The following is a 13,939-nucleotide window of genomic DNA, read 5'->3' on the forward strand; positions in this document are numbered from 1 at the left end:
TTGTTGGGGACATGCAAAGAAAAGCAGAGAAAAAGCAAACCGCTCTGATACCACTGATCCGGACTTAAACAGGAACGCAACAAATTACAGAGATAACCATAAACACAGATATGCAGCGAAAATAATACTTCATTTCATTAATGTAAAATACTTAAATATGCTTACAAACGGTAATGGAAATAAACTAGCTAGGGCTATGGTAGCTTATCTCTGAGGAGAGATGTGGTGGCTACATGCCTCTGAACTGTGTTACAATGTGGCTCCAAGGCCTATTTATTGTTGAGAAATAATGGAAAACCCTTAACATTCCAAAACCTAACCCTAGAAGATGAAACGCCAAACTGTGGGCCCCGTTTGGGTAAATTGGTACACCAACTTCCCGGGGTCGTAACTTTGGCATACGATCTCTGTTTGACGCGTACAATAGCTCATTAGAAAGATCTATCTGAGCACTGCCACTTTGGGAGGCAACATGGGTCCATGGACCCATGATACCCCAGATTTCCCAAAAAAACGTCGTTTAGGGCCTCAAAACGGCTCTGGAAGTTCAGGACCCGAAAAACTGCTAAAAATAGTAAGTTGTGCTACAATTAAGGAAACTGAAAATGCTGAGAGAAACAATGGTGGGGGTCCAGGTGGACTTGGTAGGTGGCTACCAATATCCACTTGGATCACACGCTTGACTGTGGAGTTCTCCCCACAATCAAGCCCACTTAGCTTGCTACCCCATTTGCAAAACCTTAGCAAGTATTGTGCCTCATGAACCATTCAAGTATAGATCGCTTCACTCTTTTTGAATTTAAGTATTAGGGGGTTTTTGCAGTGCATTATATTAAATATCATTTTGGAATTCAACTGCATTAAGTAAGTCATTCATGTATGACCATTTCCATGAGAGGTAGTCGTAACTGACTAATTTCTAATGATTTTTGAATAGTTCACTTGGCACTCATTGCATCAAGTGATTCTCACAAGGCTGAAGAAGTGGGATTGAAACTAGTGAAATGAATCACATAGCGTCAATCATCACTTCCGGGGCTTGCACTTGGTAACCAAGACTTCCCAGGAGGTCACCCATCCCAGATCGCCTCTAGCTCAAGCGCGCTTAACTATGGAGTTTTCCCCACAATGAAGCCCACTTAGCTTGTTATCTTCAAGATCACCAACAATAGAACATTGTTTACTTTTGATTCCATTGTTTTATTCTTTTCACTTAGCATATAAGCACAAGCCTTACACTAAAACACTTTGAAATTACTTACATCAAGTTTGATTTCAGACCAAGCTTCTTCTAGAGTTACATCAATTATTGTTTTAGCAGGAGTACAATTCAATATATAATTATCATAATTAAATGCTTCAATGTGAAACTAAGAGGCTAAATTTTTATATTAAACCAGAGAATTGGCCATTTCTTTAACTATATGGTTTTCATGTTCAACTACATCATTTTCTTGTGGTGTGTAAGATATGGCATGTTCCATTTGGATGTCATGTATTGAGAAAATATCAATAAAGTTTGTATTGGCATATTCTCCTCCATGAATGGTGTAATTTTTTTAATTGAATCTCCATGTATTGATTTTAAACCGGCGCTTTGAAAGCAACAAAAATGTCAAAAACATCACTTTTACTTTAATTAACACAAGAATGTATCATGCACCTAGAAAAATGGAAGGGAAACGGTCCACTTATATCACTGTGAATCAATTCAAATGGTGTTTGTGCTCACCATCATTAGTTAGTAACAAATAGATATTTTTATGTTTACAAATTACACAACAATGAAACATGCCATCACTGTGAGAAACAAAAGGCAAACCATACATCATTTGGTGCTTCCATCGCAACTGGAAATAGTGGTAGTTCAAATGACCAAATTATTCATGCCAAAGTTTGGCTAGGTTATCAGCATAAGAAATCAATACAATAGGTGATGAGGATCCAAAAGAAATTACATGAGTTAGACCCTTTATATCTCAAATCATAAGATTGCTTAGTGAAAACTTGACATGATTAAGTGATTTGTTAAATGGGAAGAATTATTAATTTGCTCATTTGTTAAATCTTTAGTTCCTGGGGAACTATCACAGACAAAAAAATCATTTAATTATAAAATCATCATTATTAAGAAACAAATATTGGTCGTTGGCATATATCATATGCTAAGTCTAAAATATCATTGTTAAGCTTACATACCGAAGCAACAAAAAGCTTGAGGATGGGAAGAAGAGGAGGAAGAATCTAATGCCAAAGCAAAAGAGCATGAGGTTTGGAAGAAAAAGAAGAACCTAACTTAATATTGAATTTCTTCATTGGGCATCCAATGCTTACATCTTCTTCTACTAATATGTATCATGATGCCCATCTTTATCACAAAAACAACACACCTTTGGCAAGTTCTCCTTTGATTTCGCTCCCTTGTTGAATTATGAAGTAGCCATTGAAGGGCACTACAAGCTCGAGGGATCTAAATCATTTGAAATGTTTCTTAACCAATTTAGTCCCCTTGTTGTAAACAAACAAATATTTTATGTTTGGACCGTGTATCAATCACATCCATGTGCAAGATATTTTCCAATTCTCTTGTTAATTATTTAAATAAAAATTTTAAAAATACACAATATAATTTGCACCCAAAGTATCTCTAGTAAAAAATAGACACATATCAAAAAAATAATTTTTTTTGAACTTGGAAAGTATAGGCAGTGTTGTCAAATCATCGTGATTAGTAATTCCACACTCAATGAGTTGAAGTCACAAGAACTTAGATTTGGAAATGCAATCTTCAATTTTTTTAAACAACATAGAATCAATTGAAATGAGTCATTGAGCCAATTTTGCAATTGATAAGCACAAATTAAGTTGGCTTTCCCAAAAAGTTGCTCAAATTTTAGCCATGTGCCTTGTAGTGTAGTAAATGCTCAAGCATAAAGTTTAAAATCCATCTGAATGAGGCATATTGCTTCAACATTACAATTTAACCATTTCACAAGACTTTTAGTATCAAATGGTGCAAGATCAACCCTAATAGTGATCAATTAAGAAATTTACTTATGAGTTAATCCTCTATATAGGCTTTTCACAAGTAATGATAAGTGTTTATCAAACAAATCTCATGAAAGGTAGTAGCCATTTTGCCAATTAAAAATAAAAAACAGAGTACATCGACATTGATCATACCACTCTGTAGAGCTCTAAATATTAGCTAAATTAGGAAATTGAACATTCAACATTGAACTTTTATGGGGTTTTTATGATCGCAGGAAACTTCTAAAATGAGGATTAGCCATACATTTCTCCCAAATATGCAACTCCAATAACATCCCACGACAAAATTTACAGAAACCACTTATGTCATTATAAGGATTAAAAAATATGACTTGCAAAAAATCAAACTGAAATCTAAGGTTAAACAAAGTTAAGGGTAGTTTGGAAAAGCCCTTCAAAATCTAATTGGAAAAAATACAAGGTTTTCTAAAATGCCACATGGTAATGCTTAATTGGATCATGGCACTGACATGCAAATTCACTATGCCTATTGAGTTTGCATCACTACTTAACAAAGGAGGCCATACAACTTATTAATGTGGCACACCTTTGGTGGTGACTATTAACATATTTGGGGTAGCTCGAACAAGTACTTACGCAATGGTGATGCCTAGCATGCGGAAGTGTTTGATTTACACTCTCTAGATGGTGACTTTATAAAGCAATTTTATAAAGTATTTTTTATATTAATGACATTAAGGTAGTTTTATAAAGCTTTTTTTTATAATTAAATGATTATAAAGTGAAAGTGACTTTATATCCACGAGAGATTAAATCACATCTTGGGAGGGCAAGATTAGATTTAATCTTGCCCATTGCAAATCTTAGGGTAGTTATAATCATTTTAATGAGACATCAAAATAGATTTTGGAAAGTGAAGAGACATTTTGATTAATATTTTGGAGAGCTGAAGGAGAAGAAGGGCAACAAGGAGGGTACTCCCAATGAAAAAAAGGGGCATGTAATCCAAAGAGAAGATAGCATTAATGGCAGAATGTACAGTGAGTTTTTCACAGGTCATGTAACTGTTTTGAAAGTCATACAATATAATACAATACCATACATCAATTTTGGGCACATTTTTTCGAGGTGTTGGAACAAGAATGTTCATAATCATACATGTCTTACACATGTTAGGCACGAAAATCAATGTTGGGCATGACAAAGAAAATCAATGTTGCGCATGACAAATGAGAAAAGTACAATGGATTTATTGTTATTTTTCTTTTGAACACATTAATAAAACTTCTCTCGTGACTGATTTTCCCTTCAAGGTTTTTCCAAGGGGCTTTGCATGAAAATCTAATGTGTCAAATGTGTCTATTGTTCATTTTTGTTGTGCATTGTCAAATTTGTTAGCTCAATGTATTTCTGCTCATAAATTTCAGATTTGAATGCTAGCTAGTTTACTTGCATTAATTTGTGTTAAGTAATTTATTGAGAATTACAATCAAGATTTGGGTTAAATAGAAATTTCAATAGTTACATGTGTGACGTGTATGGAGGCCAATGGTGGTAGCTTTAACAAGACGATGCAACGAGAGGCATGTGAGTGATCAAGTTGAATTGGTGAACATGGGGGATAGGATGGGTCAGTGATAAGAAGCCAATGCATTAGCTAATGAGGGGTGAATAAGGGGAGTGTTATCAACCAATAGTGGCAACATACCAAGAAGTGGTGTAAGTGGGTCAATGGGATATGTGAAGTCAATGTATTAGCTAATGAGGGGTAAATGAAGGGAGTGTTATCAACCAATAGTGGCAACCTACCGAGAAGTGGTGTAAGTGGGCCAATGGGATATGTAAAAGCATTGGAAACAACAACCCCTTGAAAACAAAGATACATTGGCACATACAATATAATTGGGTAACAAAAATGTGGGCAAAGGAGTCAAATAAAAAAATATATGTTCCTTCAAAATATGGTTGGGGTAAATGAAGGGAGTGTTATCAACCAATAGTGGCAACCTACCAAAAAGTGGTGTAAATAGGCCAATGGGATATGTGAAAGCATTGGAAACAAGTGGGCCATTAGGATATGTGAAAACATTGGAAACAACAACCCCTTGAAAACAAAGATACATTGGCACATACAATATAATTGGGTAACAAAAATATGGACAAAGGAGTCAGATACAAAAAAGGATGTTCCTTCAAAATATGGTTGAAATTTTGTAAATTCAACTAAAAATACGAGCACACCAAAAAAGCAAATTAATCCATTTGGCCAAAAAAAATTCAAATCTAGAATTAATTTTGAAGTTTAGACCCAAAAAAAAAATTACCAAACCACAAATTGAAAATAACTAAAACATACAAATCTGAAACATTCGAAACTTTTCCACCTAATTCTGTCACTCCAAACTCTAGCATATCATGCAATCAACTCATATCATGCCATCAACTCCAGAAATCGCCAAAATGCCTATCAACTAGATAACCGGATTCGTCCTATAGGCCCCACGAATCCCGAATCCATCGTGTCCGACACAATTCTCTCAAGATTCGTGTCCAAAAACCATGACACGTCGTGTCCTATTTTGACACGTCGAATCCGACTGCGTGTCACGATTTTGGCAGCGTGTCCTGTTTTCCAGGACTCATTAGGCGACAAAAGTGACCTGCACGGGTATGAAGAGGCCGCATTTGGTCATTAAAACCACACATATTTTCATTTGGCAAGCGTTTTGGCAGCCTAATGAACATATTGATATGCTATTCATGGTAATGTTAAATTCTTAAAGTAAAAGTGACATTCTCCTTGATCTTCATTTTCATCCTTTTACTTAAATTTTTAACATTACCATGAAATGACTCAGGATGTTTGAGAGTGGTTCCAGCGTCATTGGATTTCATATGGAAAAAATAGATTTTAGATTTCATTCAAAATCCAGCAAACTTATCAGTGTTTCACGATTTTAGGATTGGGGGATTGCAATATTTCCATTGAATGTATTAGGGTATGGAACTCATATTTAATCAAGAGCACCAATCCCTCTATGTACCTTGATATTAGTGACATTGGTTGTCGAACACCTGTATCATGACCCTCCTAAAAATGTACGCATCACTCAAACAAAATCTTGACTTGACATGTTATGCTTGTTCTATCTTATGTTAATGCTTAAAGGGTGATATTAATGACAAAGATCCCTATACAGATACAGAGGTAATGACAAAGATACCTCTGGATATTAATGCTTAGAAGGTGATATTAATGACAAAGATCATGATTTTCCAACAAGACTAAAAAATTAGACATTTTTCGTGGTGGCAAGAGGGCCAAGCATAAGAAATAGATAATAGATTGACATGTATTTGAATTTTGTATGTACTATGCATGCTAATAGCTATAGATGAAGATCTATATTTGAAATCAATAAATTTGTATCATTAATTAAAATTTGTGTAAGAAATATCTAATTTTTAATACATATATATTTTCTAATAAAATAATATATAACGAATCCTACGTGTCCTGTTCCGGGGGTCAACGTGTCCGAATCCGACACCACGAATCCCGAATCCTGAGAATCCCGAATCCTAAGAATCCCGAATCCCCGTGTCAGGTGACTTAGCCTATCAATGATAAGCCCAATCTGTCCGATCCAATGGAATGTCCCGGTAGATCTGATGCATCCCCTTCACTGCAGAACTGGGAAGATCCATAGAATAGGGCGTTGTTTCCCTGTCGTTCTACTCACGCTTTTGTTCCCTCCATTTGGCTATCTATAGGGGAGTGTGTCCATCTATTCGGCGATGTAACCAATTTGCAAAGACCAGTAACCCTGATCATTCAATAATCAGAGTTTACTTTATCATTGCTCTTATAACATCTTTGAAATTGTATATTAGTACAACAAACTCACAAAACCCTCAAATAGTCGCATCCACAAATCATTGGGGAAATCAATTATTTCTCAACACTATCAGCTTTCTACATTGAAAATTTGGATGTTTTTATAGATCATTTTCTTATAATGGTTAGGTTTAAAATAATCTCCCAACTTAAACTCATTTCTACTTGGAATCCACGAAAAAATCAAAATAAAATCAATCTTATCCCGATGTTACCACCCAACGATGCACCATGCGGCACCTTATGTAGAGGTCACCAAGTCAGGTAATGTAATGTGCTTTTTCATCAAATTTTTCTAAGTACGCTTCGGATTCAAAAAGAGGCACTATTTAAATATTATAGAAATTTTGAGAAATCAAGGTTGTTTGCAAGTTGTGTAACCATACCAATAGATTGAAGGCAATCGAAAGCCATGATTCATAATATTTCGAGTTGGAACATGGGAAAGAGCACGTCACAACGTTGAACTTTGTAAAGTATGCCTGAACAAGGTAATGGATCATTTCCGTTCTGTCGCGTTTCAATAATGATACAGGGAATGCGTGCTATATAAGAGAACCCCACTTGTATGACAGATACAACTATTAAATATTTAATGCCCAAACATGGCAATAACAGATAAATCTAACTAGGTTTGTCTTTGATTATGTGGCTGATGCTCGACTTTTATTGAATGTGGCCCATTCAAGCTATTAACTTTCAACCATTTACTCACATAATGGTGTCGAGAAAACTTGCATAAAATAAGCCTATTGATAACGAACTGATGAGTATACCAATTGTGGACAGATACAGCCATTCGAATTCTTCATTGTAAAAAGCGTCTTTATAAAAACCATAGCTGCAGCGTATTCCAGTTATATTCTGTAACATGCAAATACATGACTGAAGCAGCTACAAAAAATTAGAATGCCTTATAGTAAATTACTGAATATTTCAGCGTTCAACCAAATGACTGGGAAACCAAACGGAATTCTGTCCACAACACAGTTTATTGGTGTCATACTCAAGAAGGCATCAAAGATTCTTTAAAAAACATACTCACCCTCATCATATTGAGTATGTTGCTTGCTTACATGAAAAGAAACGTTTAAATTTTAGCCACTAGGAAATCGTTTAAATTATATCTCCTGATGCTTATGTACGTTCAATTAATATATGGTGGAACTTCGAGTATCAAGAACCCTGTAATGATCTCGATAAATATCCAATTGCTGATTGAATGAACCAAGAAAAGTAACTGAAGCATCTAGCAACTGACTTGACCAAAGAGGAAATGGGTACTTGAGCCACTCAAATATTTTAAAATTACAAGGTTCAATTATGCTGCAACTTGAGGTTCAAGCACGACTAGTTGCAGCTTCAACTGGATAGACATTCAAAACACAACCAGACTGTATACCGGTTAAATTCTGTAACACATACAAATATACGATTGAAAAGCAGCTACAAATGATAGAATCCCTCGTAGAATGTTGCTCAATATTTCAGAGTTCAACTAAACTGGGAAACCAAAAGTAATCTTGTCCTTGGTGTTTTTTCTTTTAAGGAAAGGCATCGAAGATGCTTTAAAATATAATCACCCTCGACATATTGAGCAAGTTGCTTACATGAGAAGTGAATTTCAGACACAAGGAAATCATTTCAATTACGTATCTTGATGCTTATGAATGTACAATTAATATATGATGGCTCACAGATTATCAAACTCTGTAATGAAATTCATCAATATCCAATTGCTGATTGTATGAACGGAGAAAAGCAACTGAAGAATCTAGCAACTGACTTGATCAAACAGAAAATGGAGTGCTTAAGCCACTCAAATATTTTAAATATTACAACAAAGGTTGAAGCATGCTGCAACTACAGGTTCACGCAAGACTAGTTGCAGTGTCAACTGCGTAGACATTCTCTGTGATTTCATTACTTAGTATGCTATCATCACCTTCGTTAGAAGTTATCTACAAATTAGTAACTTCTTAATCTAAGAATCAAGGTGTGGCTGACAAGATAGGAATGGTTAAACACTCCAATGACCTGCGATAAGAATTCCACTGCAATTTGACGCCGTGCATATTCAACCACAATGCCACTATCATTGCAAACAATGCAGTGTTTCCCAATATACAAACAGCCTCCCATCAAAGAAGATTTATTACAAAAAAATGTCAACCTAAATAGAGTGGGTCACACTTCTTGAAGAGCTAAACTCAACTCTTGTGCAGACTTGGCAACAGCTCCACCCCTCCTGTAGCACAAGATCATGTACAGACACATATTGCAGGATAAGAATATTTAATACTTGAAGAACTTCTGATATTTAAAGATCACAATTAATATTTAATATTCAAAAAACTTATGATATTAAATGAAAGCTAAAGGATTTGGCTACAACTTTAAACCAATTATGGTACCAAAAACAACTTGCCTGATTAAAGGAACAAGAATCTGTTTGATGTTTTCCAGTTCAACATAACACAGATTACAGCGTTCAAGCCTGCCACATTGTAAGTAGAATGCTTACACACTGCATCCTAGAGTAAATGCAAAGGACAAACTAACATAGACTCTTGATGACAATTGCCACTGTTACCTTTGCTCTGCTTGGAGATCAACTCCAATTGTTGGGGTTGCTGATATAGTTGCCCGGATAACATCACCAAAAGTCTTCACTAGCACAAGCAGGGTTTCCATAGCGACAGAAAGGTGCCTAAATTTCATATTAAAAGGAGTAAGGCACCAATGCAGGTGATAGGAGTTCACCAAAGATAAATATACTGCATAGTTAATTTTTTAGTACAAATCCTTGATTAAAACAAAATATCAAACAAACGGCATCATATGATTGAGAATAAAATTGATAACACATACATAAAATTGATAAAACCAAGATGCCCAGTCATCTCAACATCATATCTTACTTGAATGAATCAAAAATCCCTGCCTCCAAAACAATAGACTCTAGAGCATTCACTTCCATTATTTGTATACAAACATATACAAACCGCTATACCACAGGATGGTTTGCAAAACAAAATAAAGTACCTGTCAATCTCGCTCTGAAGCAACCGAGTAAGCAATGGAAGTATGACTGTGCAAATATCCAGCGTGAAGATTTCACTTCTCTCAATCAGGACGCTAATAACGTCAGCAGATACCTGCTTGTTTCATCATTAGAAAGAAAAATTGGTAAAGTCAAGAGGAAAGAATATAATCCGAGAAATCAAAATAAATATATCGATAAAACTTGATTGTAAACTTTGTGAAAAAGCACCAAAACCAGAATACCTACAGAATGATCTCCCATCTTTCCCGTAGCATCAATAGCACCTTTCAAGTCATTCCTTTGCCAAAATCTCCTTATTACCTGTGACAGATAAGTAAACACGTATTACCCCATAATCTATTGAAACTTGCATCACCAGCTCACCGTGATTGAAAATGAAGGACTACGAAGGATTGGAGGAAAAAAAAAAAAATCAAAACTAGACTCAAACGTTGGAGCCAAACAGTCATTGGAAGAATTAAACTGTTCAAAGTGTTAAGCTTTTCTGGTATAAAATGCTTTGTATTTACAGCCCTCTATTTCGGTACAGAAAAAATGGAAATTTTAAACAGCATATTTTGGAACAGAGCAGAGGGCAGTATAAAGAAAGCAAGTAGGTTTCTACAAGTTTGGAGAAAAAGCCTTCAAGGCAAAACTATTGGAAAACTTCTAAAGAAGAAACATCTTAATGCAATTCAATTTTCATCTTGAAAACACCTTCAAAATGGGATGCAAGTGGAAATCATCAAATGGACAAATTTAGTTGGGCACATATAGAACTATTAGATAGAAGAAAAGGGATCATTACTGAATATCCAACATAGCAAATTGAACAACAAGAACAATCTGCTGATATGAGGGAGGATTTTCATACACTAATCCCTACTGCAAGTAGGTATCCTCCTTTGATTCAAATAGCAGAGTCCAAAGATTCTATGATTTTAATCCTTTTCAGGCATGTTTTTCTGACTAGTTATGTTCAAAATCCAGTGAGATCTTTTGGAATTGCATATTTCAGTTGCTAAAAGTGTATAAACCAGGTGCCCTGGAGGTTAAGAGTGTATTCAAAAATTTGATTTAAGCAATGTAAAATTGAAAATTTGCCAACAATAGTGATGCCAGATTCCGGTAACTTTTGCCATAGCAGTCGAAAACATAGAACATTACTCTCATCTGATTCAAATTTTTCAGTTCTATGAGCAACACATAAATGAAAGTTGCTAACTTTATTAAAGTCAAATGGAAAACGATGGCAAGAAAATGAGCATAAAGGATAGAACTCATCTAAAAAATCAGTTGTCTAAGAGGAGAGCTTACCTGGGTCCTGAACGAACCCTGGGCTCCAACTAAAGGCATTTATACTGAAAAATGGTACCTAATTAATGCTCAAACAGGTTATTTTCTGAGAGAGGTTATGGAATAGGATGTGGCAACTTGCAACCCAAGGAAAGATATCAGCCTTCACATGGCTGTGTCAAAAGCATGGTTCTTCATACTTACCCAGGATAGTTTAATCAAATTCTAGAACTTAGCAACCCTGTTCCCTATGTTGATGCGGTTGACCAACTTCCTCATAAGATGCAGTGCTATGGTGCAAGTCATGGGAGAATTAGATGGAATAGATACCCCTTGTTCATGGCATCTAAGCCAAAAGGTAGCCTACTTAACAAGGGAAATTTATCAACCAAAAAGACCTTTTAATTGAAAAATCTTTCCAGTCCCCAAACAGGTTTTATATTTACAATGCAGCTGAAGAGACAGTATTGCATTAACTTCTGCAATGTACATTTGAGATGGGAAAAACTGCTCAGTAATGCAGCTCTGTACAAGAAGTTAATGCGAAAGGTAGATGAATAAAACATTGTTATCTCCTATGGAAATAAGAAAAAGAAAGTTATCCTTTGATAATTGAGCAATGTTTTGCCTAGCTTTATTTGCTACAAAAGTTAGTCTTGTCCACAATTCTACAATTAAATCATACTATAGTCCAGTGTTGCCAACTCCGTGATTACTCATTGAGTGGACCCAGTATGGCCAAGTCAGCCACCAAATGAGTCACTCGGCCATACTCGGAACTCGGTGGACTTGATCAAACTGGGTCAAACTTGCCATTACTCGCCCTACTCGGCATACTCACCCTTCACGCCATTTTCCTGTTAAAGAGGGTGTCTGCTAACTGAAGGAGTCACTTCAGTTCACAATCATGAGTGACAATCCACCAGCTCTCGAGTCTCCTCCAGCATCCATTGACCATCCAGCAGGCAGTGATCAAGGTAGGCATCTCAATCGATCATTTAATTTTGAAATTTTTTTAATTATCTTTTTTAAATTTGTTTTTCAGGCTATAAAAGTCTCCCACGGGCCTGTCTCACAGGGCCTCGGGCACATGTGACAGCCGGAGTGGCGACAATCGGGCTGTCACAAGTGCCCCCGTGCCTGTCCCAGTGCCGTAGATAGCTTCTGTGGCCCCAAGGCAGGCCCACGGGCCTATATTTAAAAAATTAAAATTAAAATTAAAACTTTGTTATAATTTAAAGATTTAATTTTTTTTTATAATTGGTTATTTATTATTTTTAATTTTTTTTATTTGTTCAGGGGTCCCGTGACTACAGCCCTAAGACAGGCCTACAAGACCCCCTGATAACAAATTTAAAAAACAAAGAAAAAAAAAAGAATTTTTTTTAATTTTATTTAATATTTAGAATTTTTGTGGACCTATAACAGTGGATAGTAGCCTGCAACAGCTTCGGGCAGAGGGCCTATTACAAGCCTCTGTGGCCTTGAGACAGGGCCACAGAAGCCTATAACAGCATTGTGCCTCTATGGGCCTGTCTCAGAGCTGCAGAGGCCTGCAACAGGCCCTCTGCCTGATCTTGTTGCAGACCTCTGTAGGCCTTTTCTTCAATTGCATGCCTCTACAATTAAAAAAAAAATTACAATTTTTTAATATATTTTTTGTCTGAAATCAGATTGTCATCTTGATTCCATGGCTCCTAAGGCTAAATCCAAGTCTAGAAGGCCTCTTGATGAAGCCTAGGAATATGGTACCTGTGAAGATCCCAATTCTGACGGGAGAGTCAAATGCAACTTTTGTCCCACTATGGTGTGTGGGGGCATAAATAGATTGAAATACCACTTGGCTAAAATAGTGGGTCGAGATGCAGTAATTTATGATCATTTCCCTCCAGAAGTGACAGTGCAAATGCGAGCTAATTTGGATGTCATTCAAGAATAGATGCTAAGAGAGCAAGAATGAAGCATGAGACTGCAACAATGGGTGGATCTCAGACAAAGACACAGGGGTCAGCATGTTCCTACAAGTTCTGTCTTATCAAATCTTTTAAGAAATGCATCTCATATAACATCTCCTTTCTTCCTTGCTCTGCTGATCCAAGATCTCAACCAAGCATGGAAAGTTTTAATGAAAAAAAAAAGGTGGCAAATATGCCAGTGGTTTTGGTATCATGATAGCCTCCCATTTAACTATGCAAAGTCACCTTTCTTTCAGCCCATGGTAGATGCAATTGCATGTGTTGGCCCTGGCTACAAAGCACCTTCCTTTAGGGAGAAAGACCTTAATGAGGAGTTTGAATCTGTCAAGGCATAGTTGGACAACATTAAAAACTCATGGAAGACCACTGGGTGCACAATTATGTCAGATGGGTGGAAAGATCAGAGGGGTAGAACAATCATCAACTTTATTGTCACTTGCTCTAAAGGAACCATGTTACTAAAGTCCATTGATGCATCTTCACATGTACAAGATGCAAATATGATTTTTTCAATGTTGTCATATGTTGTGTTGGAAGTTGGGGAAACAAAGTTGTCCAGGTAATTACAGACCATGCTGCAAGTTAATTGGCATCTAGAAGAATGCTAACCAAAAAAATCCTACCATTTTTTGGAGTCCTGTGTTGCCCATGTCGTGGATGCAAAATGTTGTAGAGTGCAAACAAATAACCAAGTAAATTTATAACCATGTT

The 13,939-nt window shown here is 36.1% G+C and overlaps 1 protein-coding gene across 1 annotated transcript in view; it reads right to left on the reverse strand.

Annotated features, from left to right (window-relative positions):
- Positions 1 to 8,676: 8,676 nt before the first annotated feature.
- The window catches only part of LOC149182787 (katanin p80 WD40 repeat-containing subunit B1 homolog KTN80.4-like), a 31,304-nt gene continuing 26,041 nt past the window's right edge, over positions 8,677 to 13,939 (reverse strand). Inside the window, exons 15-19 of the mRNA XM_089416951.1 lie at positions 10,203 to 10,277; positions 9,956 to 10,068; positions 9,504 to 9,620; positions 9,339 to 9,407; positions 8,677 to 9,158 (exon numbers count right to left, since the gene is read on the reverse strand). Coding sequence (XP_089273077.1) covers positions 9,098 to 9,158; positions 9,339 to 9,407; positions 9,504 to 9,620; positions 9,956 to 10,068; positions 10,203 to 10,277 — 435 coding nt within the window. The 3' untranslated portion in view covers positions 8,677 to 9,097. The remainder of the gene's footprint in view (positions 9,159 to 9,338; positions 9,408 to 9,503; positions 9,621 to 9,955; positions 10,069 to 10,202; positions 10,278 to 13,939) is intronic.

Source organism: Pinus tabuliformis, chromosome 3_2, assembly GCF_031772625.1.
Source record: "Pinus tabuliformis cultivar Carrire ecotype Pingquan chromosome 3_2, CPIR1, whole genome shotgun sequence".
Classification (NCBI taxonomy): domain Eukaryota; kingdom Viridiplantae; phylum Streptophyta; class Pinopsida; order Pinales; family Pinaceae; genus Pinus; species Pinus tabuliformis.